Source organism: Oncorhynchus masou, chromosome 29 (genome assembly GCF_036934945.1).
Source record: "Oncorhynchus masou masou isolate Uvic2021 chromosome 29, UVic_Omas_1.1, whole genome shotgun sequence".
Taxonomy (NCBI): Eukaryota; Metazoa; Chordata; class Actinopteri; order Salmoniformes; family Salmonidae; genus Oncorhynchus; species Oncorhynchus masou.
In genome coordinates, this window is record NC_088240.1 from 25,434,705 (window position 1) to 25,451,338 (window position 16,634).

Consider the following 16,634-nt stretch of genomic DNA (forward strand, 5'->3'; position numbering starts at 1 on the left):
GCATCTTCACTAGGTCCTTTGCTGTTGTTCTGGGATTGATTTGCACTTTTCGCACCAAAGTACGTTGATCTCTAGGAGACAGTATGCATCTCCTTCCTGAGCGGTATGACGGCTGCGTGGTCCCATGGTGTTTATACTTGCATACTATTATTTGTACAGATGAACGTGGTACCTTCAGGCATTTGGAAATTGCTCCCAAGTTTGAACCAGACTTGTGGTCTACAATTTATTTTCTGAGGTCCTGGCTAATATCTTTAGATTTTCCCATGATGTCAAGCAAAGAGGCACTGAGTTTGAAAGTAGGCCTTGAAATACATCCACAGGTACACCTCCAATTGACGTTAATTACCCTATCAGAAGCTTCGAAAGCCATGACATCATTTTCTGGAGTTTACCAAGTTGTTTAAAGGCAGTTAACCTCTTACACTTATGGTGGCGCTATTTCATTTTTGGAAGAAAAACGTTCCCGTTTTAAACAAGATATTTTGTCACAAAAAGATGCTCGACTATGCATATAATTGCTACTGTTCGAAAGAAAACACTCTGACGTGTCCAGAAATACAAATATCTTCTCTGTGCGTGCCCTTTAACGTGAGCTTCAGGCAAAACCAAGATGACTTGGCATCCAGGAAATGACAAGGATTTTTGAGGCTCTGTCTTTCATGATCTCCTTATATGGCTGTGAACGCAAGAGGAATGAGTCTGCCCTTTCTGTCGTTTCCCCAAGGTGTCTGCAGCATTGTGACGTATTTGTAGGCAGATCGTTGGAAGATTGACCATAAGAGACCACATTTACCACGTGTCCGCCCGGTGTCCTGCGCCGAAATTGGTGCGCAAAAGTCACCTGCCAGTATTTTTCCATGGGGCACAGAGAGAGAAGCAAGCTTCCACGAACTGCATGTCAATGAAGAGATATGTGAAAAAACACCTTGAGGATTGATTCCAAACAACGTTTGCCATGTTTCGGTCGATATTATGTAGTTAATCCGGAAAAAGTTTCACGTTGTAGGTGACTGCATTTTCGGTTCGTTTCGGTAGCCAGGCGCAATGTAGAAAACGGAACGATTTCTCCTACACACAGACGCTTTCAGGAAACACTGCGCATTTGGTATGTGGCTGGGAGTCTCCTCATTGAAAACATCAGAAGCTCTTCAAAGGTAAATGATTTTATTTATTTGGTTATCGGGCTTTTGTGAAAATGTTGCGTGCTACATGCTACACAAAATGCTATGCTAGCTTTGCATACTCTTACACAAATTAGTCAATTTCTATGGTTCAAAAGCATATTTTGAAAATCTGAGATGACAGTGTTGTTAAGAAAAGGCTAAGCTTGCGAGCAAACGCATTATTTTAATTTTATTTGCGATTTTCAGAAATCGTTAACGTTGCGTTATGCTAATGAGCCTGAGGCTTAGTCACAATCCCGGATCCGGGATGGGGAGTTTCAACTTACCGTATGTAAACTTCTGACCCACTGGAATTGCTACACAGTAAGTTATAAATTAAATCTGTCTGTAAACAATTGTTGGAAACATTACTTGTGTCATGCACAAAGTAATGTCCTAACCGACTTGCCAAAACTATAGTTTGTTAACAAGAAATTTGTGGAGTGATTGAAAAATGAGTTAATGACTCCAACCTAAGTTTTTGTAAACTTCCGACTTCAACTGTATGCCATCTGATCACACACACTGCTCGTCTCCTTTCCTTTTGAACTGGGAGACCCGTATGTGTGTGCGCGCACGAAACAAATGAAACAAATCTATTGATGTGCCCTTGAGCAAGGCACTTAACCCTAATTGCTCCAGAAACGCTGGATAATGGTGACCCTTGCCGTGACCCCACTCTCCGAGGGTGTCTCGGGGAGTTGGGATATGCAAAAAAAAAAAAAAATGTCCAATTCACACATGCGTATTAATACATATGTGAAATTAGGATAAATAAACTCAGCAAGAAAAGAAACATCCTCTCACTGTCAACTGAGTTCATGTTCAGCAAACCTAACATATGTTCATACAAATATTTACACAACAAGATTCAACAATTGAGACAAACTGAACAAGTTCCATAAACATGTGACTAACAGAAATGGAATAATGTGTCCCTGAATGAAAGGGGGGGGTGTCAAAATCCAAAGTAGTCAGTTTCTGGTGTGGCCACCAGCTGCAATAAATACTGCAGTGCATCTCCTCCTCGTGGACTGCACCAGATTGGTCAGTTCTTGCTGTGAGATGTTATCCCACTCTTCCACCAAGGCCCCTGCAAGTTCCCGGACATTTCTGTGGGGAATGGCCCTAGCCCTCACCCTCCGATCCAACAGGTTCCAGATGTGCTCAAAGGGATTGAGATCCAGGCTCTTCGCTGTTGCAACGTTGTTGCTGGTGATGTCTAGTGAGGATCTGCCTTACAACAGGCCTACAAGCCCTCAGTCCAGCCTCTCGCGGACAGTCTGAGCACTGATGGAAGGATAGTGTGTTCCTAGTGTAACTCCGGCAGTTGTTGTTTCCATCCTGTACTTGTCCTGCAGGTCTGATGTTCAGATGTACCGATCCTGTGCAGGTGTTGTTACACATGGTCTGCCACTGCGAGGACGATCAGCTGTCTTTCCTGTCTCCCTGTCTTAGGAGTCTCACAGTACAGACATTGAAATCTATTGCACTGGCCACATCTGCAGTCCTCATGCCTCCTTGCAGCATGCCTAAGGCACATTCACAGAGATGAGCAGGGAACCTGGGCATCGTCCTTTTGGTGCTTTTCAGAGTCAGTAGAAAGGCCTCTTTAGTGTCCTAAGTTTTCATAACTGTGACCTTAATTGCCTACTGTCTGTAAGCTGTTAGTGTCTTAATGACCGTTCCACAGGTGCATGTTCATTAATTGATTATGGTTCATTGAACAAGCATGGGAAACAGCGTTAAAACCCTTGACAATGAAGATCTGTGAAGTTACTTGGATTTTTACGAATTATCTTTGAAAAACAGGGTCCTGAAAAAGTGACGTTTCTTTTTTTCTGAGTTTATAAGCACCCACCAAATGATATAGTATTATGTTCTCTCATAAGAGCAGCAACAGCAGGGAGTACCTTTTTGTAGCTTTCGTAAAAACGAAAGAGCCAAGCACTCCTACAATGAGAAGTTCTAGCTCTTAATTGTTTGGCCACAGATTTTCTTTCTCTCAAATTGCACCCTATTCCCTATATAGTGCACTACTTTTGATCAGGGCCCAGCCTGAAGTGCACTATATAGGGAATAGGGTGCAATTTGACATTCAACCCTAGTCGCTCTAGAAGGCTCATTAACAACTGAAACTGCCATAGAAGTGGTGTGGTCCTAGATCAGTGATTGGCAACTTGCGAGCAAAACATTTTAGCGACCCACCTTTGACAGCGTAGAGAAAAAAAATTGGGGGGCCTCCCCCCGTTTTGTAATTGGACCATGATTACTAGAAGTTTAGATAGCTGGCTAGACTAATTTACATGGGCAAATTGAGTGACTATCAGTGACTGACATAACAGAAAAACTGCTCATGCACAACCACATTTCGAAATTGCACCTTGTGTATTCTACTAATCTATCTAAAAATATACATATATGTGGCAGACAGGGCCCTCCAGTTGCCCATCCCTGTCCTAGATTGTATTGCTCTAGTGACCCCCCCCCCCACACACACCCCTCCCCCAAACACATCTTGTCACTTACCCTCAGCTCCCAGAGAAAAGTAGTCTTCAAAGCTGCAGCCATTCTTTAGCACTCCTGTAAAGTACAGTTAGTTCAATTGTGTTCGTGAGTGTCATCTTCCATAGAGGGGACATATTAGTTTGTAGGCCAAACCATTCAAACGCAACAGATGATATCCTTAGAAGACCAATTTTAGGGATGGTCTGACAAACACTACTGTAGGTCTGCAACCTTCTGCTGCAAACGTGGAAGACTGACCCCGGTGGATGCGGTACATTGAGCCCATGCAAAAAACATACTGTATCTCTGGCATAAACAGACGGACTTTGATGTTTTATTTATTATGCTAATTCGATTTCAAATAGAACTGTTTGTTTTACATTTCATTTAACCTTTATTTAACGAGGCAAGTCAGTTCAGAACAATTTCTTATTTACAATGACGGCCTACCCCGGCAAAACCCTAACGACGCTGGGCCAATTGTGCACCCGTGCTATGGGACTCCCAATCACGGCCGGTTGAGATACAGCCTGGAATAGGACCAGGGTCTGTAGTGATGACTCTCGCACTGAGCTGCAGTGCCTTAGACCTCTGCGCCACTTGGGAGCCTGTATGTATAGTGCATTCGGACTCCTTGATTTTTTCCCCCACATTTTGTTACGTCAAAAATCCTCAATCTACACACAATACTCCATAATGACAAAGCGAAAACATGTTTTTAGACATTTTTGAAAATGTATAAAAAAAATATATAAAAACAATACTTATTTACATAAGTATTCAGAACCTTTGCTATATGACTTGAAATTGAGCTCTGGTGCATCCGGTGTCCATTGATCATCCTTGAGATGTTTCCACAACTTGGTTGGAGTCTACCTGTGGTAACTTCAATTGATTGGACATGATTTGGAAAGGCACACACCTGTCTATGTAAGGTCCCACAGTTGACAGTGCATGTCAGTGCAAAAACCAAGCCATGAGGTCAAAAGAAACTGTCCATAGAGCTCCAAGACAGGATTGTGTCGAGGCACAGATCTGGGGAAGGGCACCAAAACATTTCTGCCATATTGAAGGTCCCCAAGAAATACAGTGGCCTCCATCATCTTAAATGGAAGAATTTTGGAACCATCAACACTCTTCCTAGAGCTGGCTGCCTGGCCAAACTGAGCAATTGGGGGAGAAGGGCCTTGGTCAAGGAGGTGACCAAGAACCCAATGGTCACTCTGACAGAACTCCAGAGTTGCTTTGTGGAGATGGGAGAACCTTCCAGAAGGACAACTATCTCTGCAGCACTCTACCAATCAGGCCTTTATGATAGAGTAGCCAGACGGAAGCCACTCCTCAGTAAAAGGCACATAGCAGCACACTTGGAGTTTGCCAAAAGGCACCTAATGATTCTCAGACCATGGGAAACAAGATTCTCTGGCCTGAATGCCAAGCGTCATATCTGGAAGAAACTTGGCATGATCCATACGGTGAAGCATGGTGATGGCAGCATCATGCATTAAAGAGATTTTTCAGCGGTAGGGACTGGGAGACTGGTCAGCATCAAAGGAAAGACGAACAGAGCAAAGTACAGAGAGATCATTGATGAAAACCTGCTCCAGAGCGCTCAGGACCTCAGACTGGGGCAAAGGTTCACCTTCCAACTGGACAATGACCCAAAGCCCACAGCCAACACAACGCAGTAGTGGCTTCGGGACAAGTCTCAATGTCCTTGAGTGGCCCTGCCAGAGTCCGGACTTGAAAATAGCTGTGCAGCGACACTCCCCATTCAACCTGACAGAGATTGAGATGATATTAGAAACTCAGCAAATACAGGTTTGCCAAGCTTGTAGCGTCATACCCAAGAAGACTGGAGGCTGTAATCGCTGTCAAAGGTGCTTCAACAAAGTAATGAGTAAAGGGTCTGAATACTTATGTAAATTTCATTTTTTTTTGTGTACAAAAAAAATAATAATTTTTGCTTTGTCAACATTGGGTATTGGGTGATGAGGGGGAAAAATGTTTTAATCCATTTTAGAATAAGGCTGTAATGTAACAAAACATGGAAAAGGTATAGGGGTCTGAATACTTTCCGAATGCATTGTATACCCTACAGTAGACTACATAACCATTCAAATAAAAACCTTGGCACATGCCTGTAAAAAAACATTTTGCATGGTTGACCGAACACATTTTGAACAGCCTACTACAGACAAACACTTTAAACCAAGACAAACATTTACCGTTAACTACTTTCCTACCTGGTTGGTTGGTAAATCTTACCTACTGTAGATAGCCATTGATCAAAGGGCACCAGCAGCCCATATAGTTTGCATTACCAGGAAGACCAGGCAAATACAGGGAATCCAAATGTTATTCCTTTTAGCTCAGGATACTTGTATCATGCCTGAGTCTGTTTCTTACTTCGATTTAGAAGCACAATAAGAGTTTGACAAAGCTACCAACTGGTAACTGGAGTGAGTGTGGGCTGGTTGGTACGCTCCAAAGTACACTAGGGCTCCAAGGTGGGGTGTGGTGAGACAGTTGCGAAATACTCCACAAACACCCCCTTGGCACGCACACACACACACACACACACACACACACACACCTCTCCACATGATCTTTTTCCATATGAGAGTTAGTTTTATAAAATAGGACTGATGTTATAGTAGAGGGGAATTCACCCTTGGACTGAGTGCTGCTCTGTTCATCCAGAGAGGCCCCAAGAGGAGTCCTGTGAAGAGACATAAATACACCGTTAGGCAGGAACAAACTCAATATACTTAAAAATGACCAAAACCTAATTGAAACTGTGTAGAAATAATGGACCTATATTCATACAGAAGACTGAATGTGTCCCCCGGGGCTAAATGAGTTCAACACCCCTGGTCTCTAGTGTCCTACTAACACTGTGCTGGCTCATTTCCTCACACAGGAAGACCCATACACAAACACTACAACCGATTTGTCTTTTTGTCAACTACCCACATATCAGCAGATCAAGTCACACCCAATCCTACTGTACAGTAGTACTATAGTTACTGTATCAAGCAAATCTTGTTTGACATAAAGATCCCATACACAGAACAATGCTCTCGTTGGCTGGCCCTTGCACCATATTCGTCGCCAAACCCACTGGCTCCAGGTCATCTATAAGTCTTTGCTAGGTAAAGCCCCACCCTATGTCAGCTCACTGGTCACCCTAGCAGCCCCCCCCCCACTCCTAACGACGCTGGGCCAATTGTGCACCCGCCCTATGGGACTCCCAATCACGGCCGGTTGAGATACAGCAGGTATATTTCACTGGTCACCCCCAAAGCCAAATCCTCCTTTGGCCGCCTTTCCTTCTAGTGACTGGAACGAATTGCAAAAATCACTGAAGCTGGAGACTCCTATCTCCCTCACTATCTTTAAGCATCAGCTGTCAGAGCAGCTCAGATCATTGCACCTGCCCATCTGTAAATAGCCCATCCAACTACCTTATCCCCATATTGTTATTTATTTTTTGCTCCTTTGCACCCTAGTATCTCTACTTGCATATTCATCTTCTGCACATCTATCACACCAGTGTTGAATTGCTAAATTGTAATTATTTCGCCACTACTGCCTATTTATTGCCTTACCTCCCTAATCTTACCTCATTTGCACACACTTTGTATCGAGTTTTTTTCTATTGTGTTATTGACTGTACGTTTGTTTATTCCATGTGTAACTCTGTTGCCGTTTGTGTCGCACTGTTGTGCTTTATCTTGGCCAGGTCGCAGTTGTAAATGAGAACTTGTTCTCAACTGGCCTACCTGGTTAAATAAAGGTGAAATAAAACATGTATAAAAATAAATAACATGTGCTACATTGCTATTGTTTGCCCTTAGACTAGAGCAGGGCTCTCCAACCCTCCAACCTGAATCAGTTTATCAACCAGCTAATTATTTGAATCAGGCTCGCTAGATTAGGGTTTGAGTGAAAACCTATAGGCCGGTATCTCTCCAGGAACAGGGTTGGAGAACCCTGCTCTAGTCTAAGGTAGCACGTTACATAACATCCCTAACCCTGCTCTAGCTGGCTCCTAGGTCTCTACCTCACCTCTCAGTCTATAGATCAAACGACATATGGTCACTATCCCAGACATATGCTTGTGACAGACATCTCAGACATATGCATGTGACCTACTCTATTCAAATCTTACTTTACTTCTATAATGAGTCAGTCAGACCAACTCAAGTCTATATGCTAATTCTTCATGTAACATCTAGGTTAACGAAACTTGGAACAGATGTCTGTAGGCCTATACCAGCGCCCTGCCATAATGAATATTTCATAAAAGGACATTATTGACATTGCGTAAAACCCTCAATCAACATCATGTGATTTTCTGTTTGCTCTCTCCCACTATCTCACTCTATCTTACTTATGTACGTAGGTTCGTGGGGGATTTTCAACCAACTAGAATATTTGACTGAATAAATTATTCTGAGTTCCATGGTAATGTTTGTTTAACTTGCGCACTGAAGTACAGCGATGAACCCTAATAGTAAGCAAAAATTCTTCCGGGAGCCATTTAACCTGTCACGCAGGCAATCTCAAGCAGAAAATTATTATAGATTTTTAAATATACTTAACATTAAATATACTTAAAATATGAAGTATGATTTATCAAATTGGAACAATTTTAAATACATTTAATGTAAATTTGATTTGTATTTTATTAGCACTTAAGTATATTAAATATATTTAAAATTATATAAATTGGGACTTTATGTACCTTCTTAGTATATCAGATGAAGAGCAAAACAAATATTCTTTGAATCCACATTAAGTACATTTTATGTGTATTGCTCATAAATTAGAAATATACAAAAAATTGTATTGTGATTAGAATTCCTATATTTTCTTTGCAAAAAAAGTGTATTTATAATGTGTTTCAAGTATACTTTTACAAATACACTGACTCATTAACCACATTGGCTCAATTACAATAGCTAATGTTATTATTACATGCTATTTACAATTGACAAGTAATACTTTTGAGAACTGTGCACCATTGGTATTTAACACATTTGGTGGTTCACATTAAGGACCCAGGCCTTCCTCATTAACATTTCAATACGTGTAATATGTAATGTGTAAAAGTACAACATTATTCAGTTTGAAAATGAATATCAAAACATTTGAATAAACAAAATATGAGAAACAATATATTATAAATCAAAACTTCAACTGCAAAAAAGGATGGTATCATTTTCAACTTTTGCTGCACTCTTCTGAACAGGAATTCAGAAAGTACTTAAACTCATTATTGGCAGTGAAACTACAGTAACTTGCAACATAATTCATACCCCTTGGATGCATTCACATTTTGTTGTTAAAGTGGGATTCAAATTGATTTAATAAAACATTTAAAAAGTCAATCTACACAAAAAAACTATATTAAAGTGGAAGATATCTATAAAAAAAAATAAAGATCGATAGAAATGAAATAACTAAAATATAGTAATTGCGTACGTATTCAACTGCCTGAGTCAATACATGCTGGAAACACCGTTGGCAGCCATTACAGCTGGGAGTCTTCCCGGACAAGTCTTGAAGATTCTCTTTATTCTTTTCAGAATTCTTCATGCTCTGTCAAGATGTTGGTGCTCATGGCAACACAGAAATGTTAAAATCTTGCCATAGATTTTCAATCAGATTTAAGTCAAAACTTTAGTGCCTTGTTTGTTAAATACAAAATGTATGTTTTGGAATTCTGAATATTTGTATTCTTATTTTCATCCTGTCATTTAAATCATTATTGTGGTGTCACTACAATGTTGTTGATCCATCCTCAGTTCTTCCATCACTGACATTCAACTCTAACTATATTACAATCACCAATGGCCTCATGAGCAGTTTCATTCCTGTCCTGCAGCTCAGAAGGATGACCATCTTTGATTTGTCTGGGTGGTTTAATACATAATCCACAGCATACAGTAGTTATTAACTTCAACATGCTTAAAGAGAAATTCAATGTCTGATTTGATATTGTTACCGATCTACCAATCACTGCCCTTTTATGAGGCTTTCGAAAGACTCTCTGGTCTTTGTAGTTGAATCTGTGTTTGAAATGCAATACTTGACTGAGGGAACTCACAGATGTATGTATGGAGGAGAGGAACCGTTCATATTTTTATGACTATGTCAACCCCTATTGTTTCACACTGAGTCCATGTAACATATTCTGTGATTTGATAAGCCAAATTCTCCTGAAGCAATTTAGGCTTGCCAAAACAAAGAGGCTGAACACTTATGCAATGACTATATTTTAATTATTATTTCATTGTTTTCTTCCACTTTGACATTAGAGTATTTAGATTTAATTGTTGACAACAAATGACAAATAAATCAAATCAATTTATATAGCCCTTCGTACATCAGCTGATATCGTAAATAAATCCATTTTAATCCCGCTTAACACAAAATGTGAAGAAATCCAAGGGGTATTAATACTTTTGCAAAGCACTGTATCACGCAAGCCGTTTCATAAAAAAAAAATCTATGCTACAACTTAAAAACAACTCCAAGTGTATTTTGAAATGTGTTGAAGTTTGATAATATATTTACAGTATGAAAAAACAATGAATATAAAGTACACGTTTAATAAGTGTGTTGAAGTGTAGTGATATTATAGTTATACTATAAAAATACATCTCGTATTTTAAGTATATTATTTTAATGTTTAGTATATTTAAGTATACTAAACAAGCTGTAAAAAGTAACCAATAGTCATACCAAACAATGACTATCCCGAGAAGCCAGCCATCCAGTCCCATTTAACCACAAGTCTTTTTTCAAATGATGTCTAACTGCATGTCTTTGAGGATGGCCTAGAAGTGACAATGACAAAATAGTAAGTATTTACTTTCCTCACTGTGCTGACTGAGCTAGTCACTAGGCATTCCACACCAGCCACCCTGATATACAGTGACAGTCAGGAGTTTTATTTACTTTATTTATTTACTTTATTTATGCAAATGTAAAGGTTTCATTATAATGCAACACTACAATACCTGCAGTCCTTGAGCCAGCTCGCAATCTTCCTAGGGACGGGCCCTGAGAGAAAAAAAATTGAGCAATTCAAAGCTATATACAACTGTTCAGTTTTCTATAAATGCAATTTAACATTCAATCTACAATGTAGATTACAACTGGATAAAAATAAATAATAATCTGTTTGCTGTTGCAGGATTTTATTCCCTTTTGGGCTTGGTAATTATATAGCAACAAGACCTTAAGTAGGCTTTATTGTTTCATCATGACTTCCATGGAGCTGTACTGAGCTGTAAAAAGCCAAACTATAATTATTTCTGCCTGCTGCTCTCTCTGTAGCTCATCCCAACGTACCAGGCTCCTCGGCCGGGGCTGTCTTCTCCTCCATAGTGGGATCTGGACACAGTGTCTTCTCGCTGCAACCCTCCAGATCCTGGGTGTCCTGGCTCTCAGAGAGGCCCTGCCAGGAGTCTCTGCTCAGGATCCAGGCCTTCCTCATTATTGTCGCTGCCTTCCATGGGTGATCTATGCTGGGGCTCGCAGCAGTTTCACACTGCTCCATGGTCCGCTCCTGGATCCACAACTCCTCCTCTCCCCTGGCCTGGTCGCTACAGCAGGGGGCAAGTCACCTGTAGCAAATAGGAGGGAGGGGATTGTTATGAAACTAGATGGTAGCCACACACACACACACACGCCTAATTTAACGATACAAAGGAAAGAATGAAAACATGCCTATGCTTGTAATATAACACCATCCTGCATGATAACCATGTATGCTGACAGAACAGAACAGCGTTGAGCTGTAAACGAGCAAATATCCAATAACGGAACTGACTTTGGAAAATAAGTTGCTATATCATACAAACAATATAAAACAAGACTACACACAATGTTTCTTTCCATAACTTAGATGGCTAAATGAATTACGACCAGAACACCAAATTAATGTGACAACCGCTTCAAGAACAAGAACACAAAAACAATCCGCACGACACACAACACTAATAATACCTGGTTGGAATTCCTCCTTCTGACAGAATTATATCCTAAGAATTCTTCCAAGAATACCAAGGTCACTTCCAAAGCCATCAAATGTAAAAGTAGTTTCCACTCAGCCAGGCAGAGATGTGGGACAGAGGCAGACAGGGTGGATGGATGGATAGATACAGAGAGCAAGAAGTCCAACTGACAACAAGTGGAGCAGAAAATGTCGGTTTAGTTGAAAGATTGCGTGCTGGTGCCGAGTCATTTCCTGTTGTGGATCAGCTCTTTCTGAAGGGAGGATAGAGAGATAGACAGGAGGAGGGAGTTCTCACTGGAGTGTATAGGCCAAACCTCGAGGGACAAGAGGCGGCGGCTATTATTATGTTACTTCTATTTCCAGAGTAATCATCTGAAATAATAAGGAATGTAAATAAATAAACACAAAACTCTCAAAACAATGGTGGTGACAGACCGCTATCTAAATGTGTGGGAATCTAAAAAGGGGTAATTAGAAAATACCATTAACTAATAGGATTGTCTATTTAAATGAGGTACAGTGAGACATCTTGACGATGCAAAGAGTGTCGAACTTAAAACACTTCTGCAGATAATGAACTGATATTCACTTGACAGTTTGTGCTGCCATTTTGTGAAGAGGGAGCATTGAGTATATAAGGATGGGGGAGGGGTTGGAGAATTTTGCATTTTTCAAAACTTAAGTATCATACCCAAGATTTTAAGCAAATTTTTGTCAATTGTTCACCTACAGTACATTCGGAAAGCATTCAGACCACTTGACTTTTTGTATATTTTGTTACGTTACAGCTTTATTCTAAAATGTCTTTGTTTCTCATCAGTCTACACACAGTACCCCATAATAACAAAGCAAAAATAGTTTAGAATTTTTTGCAAACGTATGTAAACAAAAAAAAAACACGGAAATATTACATTTACATAAGTATTCAGACCCTTTACTCAGTACTTTTGGCAGCGAATACAGCCTGGAGTCTTCTTGGATATGGTATGATGCTACAAGCTTGGCACACCTGTATTTGGGGGGTTTCTCCCATTCTTCTCTGCAGATCCTCTCAAGCTCTGTCATGTTGGATGGGGAGCGTTGCTGCACAGCTATTTTCTGGTCTCTCCAGAGATGTTTGATCTGGTTCAAGTCCGGTCTCTGGCTAGGCCACTCAAGGACATTCAGAGACTTGTCCCAAAGCCACTCCTACGTTGTCCTGGCTGTGTGCTTAGGGTCGTTGAACTGTTGGAAGGTGAACCTTCATCCCAGTCTGAGGTCCTGAGAGCTCTGGAGCAGGATTTCATCAAGGATATCTCTGTACTTTGCTCCATTCATCTTTTCCTCGATCATGGTCTGAGAGTATTTCAGGTGCCTTTTGGCAAACTCCAAGTGGGTGGTCATGTGCCTTTTACTGAGGAGTGACTTCCATCTGGCCACTCTACCATAAAGGCGTTATTAGTGGAGTGCTGCAGAGATGGTTGTCCTTCTGGATGGTTCCCCCATCTCCATTGACAGAGCTCCAGAGTTCCTCTGTCAGAGTGACCATTGGGTTCTTGGTCACCTCCCTGACCAAGGCCCTTCTCCCCCGATTGCTCAGTTTGGCCGGGCAGCCAGCTCTAGGAAGTGTTGGTGGTTCCAAACTTCTTCCATTTAAGATGGAGGCCACTGTGTTCTCGGGGACTTTCAATGCTGCATAAATGTTTTGGTGCCCGTCCCCAGATCTGTGCCGAGACACAATCCTGTCTTGGAGCTCAACGGACAATTCCTTCGACCTCATGGCTTGGTTTTTGCTCTGACATGCACTGTCAACTGTGGGACCTTACATAGACAAGTGTGTGCCTTTCCAAATCATGTCCAATCAATTGACCACAGGTGGACTCCAATCAAGTTCTAGAAACATCTCAAGGATGATCAATGTACACCGGATGCACCTGTGCTCAATTTCGAGTCTCATAGCAAAGGGTCTGAATACTTATGTAACTAAATTTGTTTGTTTTTGCAAAAATTTCTAAAAACCTGTTTTCGCTTTGTCATTATGGGTTATTGTGTGTAGATTGATGAGCGTAGTGTGTACAGCGCAGTACATCACTGAAGAGCTACCTTCCTGTAGGTTCACTCCAACCCCAGTTGTAAATAACCTGATTCATTTTATCAACCAGGTAATTATTAGAATTGTGTGCTAGATTAGGGTTGGAGAGAAAATCTACAGGACAATAGGTCTCCAGGAAGAGAGTTGAAGAGCCCTGATTTAGGGAATATGGTGCCATTTGGGATGCAGCATGAGAGACAGATGAACAGAGGAAGTAATGTACCAGCTTTAAATCATCTGTGCCCAAAGACACTCTAAAAATTAGGGGTTTAATAAGTTTTCTTCTAAGATCTCAAAGTTCTTCAGAGAACCTTAGGGTTCTTGGCACTGAAAATTGCCCTCAAAAGGTTCTTCCACGAACCCCATAGGAGGTCGGGTTCCTCGAGGAACCGCCATAGTTGGTGAGGGTTCTTGCAGGAACCTAACTGCCAATATAAAATGGTTGAATTTGAAAGGACAACATGTGCAGGCACTTAAGCGAAAATGTTTAAGATCTCCTCAATTTAAGGTAAGGTTTGTCCCTTATATGATCTAAATTGCTATTGTTTTGTGATGATACCATCTATCTTTTAATATCTGTGCAAATATTTCTAAAACAGAAAATGGACAATTCAATGGATTTCAATCAAAAAGGTAAGAACATGTACTGTATGCTAAAAGAATATAAAGGCTAGCTTTAATTTATTTAACTCGGCAAGTCAGTTAAGAACACATTTTTATTTACAATGATGGCCAAACACGGAATATGCAGGGCCAATTGTGCGCCGCCCTATGGCCTGATGTGATTCGGCCTGGATTCGAACCAGGGACTGAAGTGATGCCTCTTACACAGATGCAGTGCCTTAGACCGCTGCGCAGTTCAGATGACTGAACTGCTCACTTTCGTGTCTGTAGGTATACAGTCTAGGAGGCATACAAAGGTATGTCTATTGGTATGTTATGGAGATCACATGTACCACCCTCTTCCCTTACCTCTTCAATGAAAACCCCATAGGCCTCTACAATACCACAAAAACCAAGGTATGAATACTGTTGTGTGCATGTTTAGTTAAACATCTGTATAATCACTATTTTTGGGATTCAGACTACCCCATCCCTACACCTCTGATGAATATAACAAGAAACCTGTTCAAATCACCATGCACTGCAAAATCATTCTGGCTATGGATACGGAGAACATCAACACGCAAGAGGATATACCCATTGGACTTGGGGTTTTGCTGGCCATTTACCTCGCATTTTGATTTTTTTTTTGTTCTACGTTGCCACGAAAATCATAATAAAACACTGACAACTAAAATAGTGTTATACGTATTATCAATGTCATAATAACGATAATAAAAGGGGAGGGAGAGTTCAGATATTAACCCAAAAAGGTTCGTCGAGGATCCATTAAGAGGGGTTCTTCTACAAACTCATAGGGGATCCCACAGTTCCAATTTTAAGAACCCCTAAAGGATACTCCAGTAACCTTTCATTTTTAGTGTATAAAGATTACATTTTTTATTTAACTAGGCAAGTCAGTTAGGCTGTCGTTGTAAATAAGAATTTGTTCCTAAGATCTCAGATGCAGATGGAATGTTGGATAAAAGAATGTGAGAAAGGGAAGAGGGGAAGCGAGATTAGTGTAATGTGAGTGGAGGCTTTATTATAGCAGCTGTGTTGATAATCACTCTTTGCACTTACAGGCCTATCCACCGGATCAGACACTTACACCACTCATACTGACTAACGAACCCATATGGGTTTGCATCCAAAATGGCACCCTGTTCCCTATATTGTGCACTACTTGACCATATCCCATGGGTAGTATTGCACTATGTAGGGAATAGGGTGCAATTTGGGATGCAAAGCTTGCCTCAAGCCAAAATACGACTATTACGTATAAGGGTGTGCTAAGCCAGGCAATTTGAAGCTGCTGCCTCTGGTCCATACCTCCTTATAAATATTTTGAAAGTGCTGATACTGCAGAACAATAGTGGATTACAGAGCAGACTCTTTCCTTTCCCGGTCTGAAATGCAGCCAAACCAACCACAGCACAGAGACTGGAGGGAAACTGAAAGGCAGCCAAACCAACCACAACAGTAGCCTCGTCGCGAACCAGGGAATTTCCATGGCAGAAATGAGTTTGGCCCCCGGCCAAAAATGGGGGAGAAGGGCAACGGTCAGGGAGGTGACCAATTTACACACAGAACGTTAACCTGTTTCAAAAAGGTCTTACTCACATCCGCTACAGAGAATGTGATCACACAGTCGTCCGGAACAGCTGGTGCCCTCACACATGGGTCAGTGTTGCTTGCCTTGCAGTTGGGTTTCCCTTTGTAATCCGTGATAGTTTGCAAGCCCTGCCACATCTGTCGAGTGTCACAGCAAGGTGTAGTAGAATTCAAACTTATTGTCAGATATGCAAAATGGAGGGCGAGGGAGAGCTTCGTATGCGACTCAGTGTGTGGTGTAAAGGTGATTTAGAGTTTACAAAAACAAATGGGCAATCTTAAAGATATTTTCGGGTGGTAGCAAAGCACAGCCAGCGTCGGATGAATGGCGACATGGAAAAATTCTCGCTCACCTGAGCTCTTCAGAACATGTTGTTTGAGGTTTGAGGTTTGACTTTATCAGCGTACTCCACTTTCAGTACAAAAGAAAACATTAGTTAAAAAAAAACACACTGTCAGCCACACTTAAACAGTGATGACCATAACACACAGCACCCCCATGTGGGGGGAGGGTTCTTGAAATGTAACATCTGGGAGCCAGGGAACCATTCAAAACGGTTTTGCAAGAAAGAAATAAAATTCTCCAGACCTCCAAGGGAGGCATGACATCAATGTGATATGGCAACGCGAAACTAGCGTA

General features: G+C 41.1%; 1 protein-coding gene across 1 annotated transcript in view; it reads right to left on the bottom strand.

Annotated features, from left to right (window-relative positions):
* The window catches only part of LOC135519260 (protein ITPRID2-like), a 44,058-nt gene extending 32,149 nt beyond the window's left edge, over nucleotides 1–11,909 (bottom strand). Inside the window, exons 1-5 of the mRNA XM_064944395.1 lie at nucleotides 11,697–11,909; nucleotides 11,040–11,314; nucleotides 10,706–10,748; nucleotides 6,347–6,396; nucleotides 3,696–3,749 (exon numbers count right to left, since the gene is read on the bottom strand). Coding sequence (XP_064800467.1) covers nucleotides 3,696–3,749; nucleotides 6,347–6,396; nucleotides 10,706–10,748; nucleotides 11,040–11,247 — 355 coding nt within the window. The 5' untranslated portion in view covers nucleotides 11,248–11,314; nucleotides 11,697–11,909. The remainder of the gene's footprint in view (nucleotides 1–3,695; nucleotides 3,750–6,346; nucleotides 6,397–10,705; nucleotides 10,749–11,039; nucleotides 11,315–11,696) is intronic.
* Nucleotides 11,910–16,634: the final 4,725 nt, after the last annotated feature.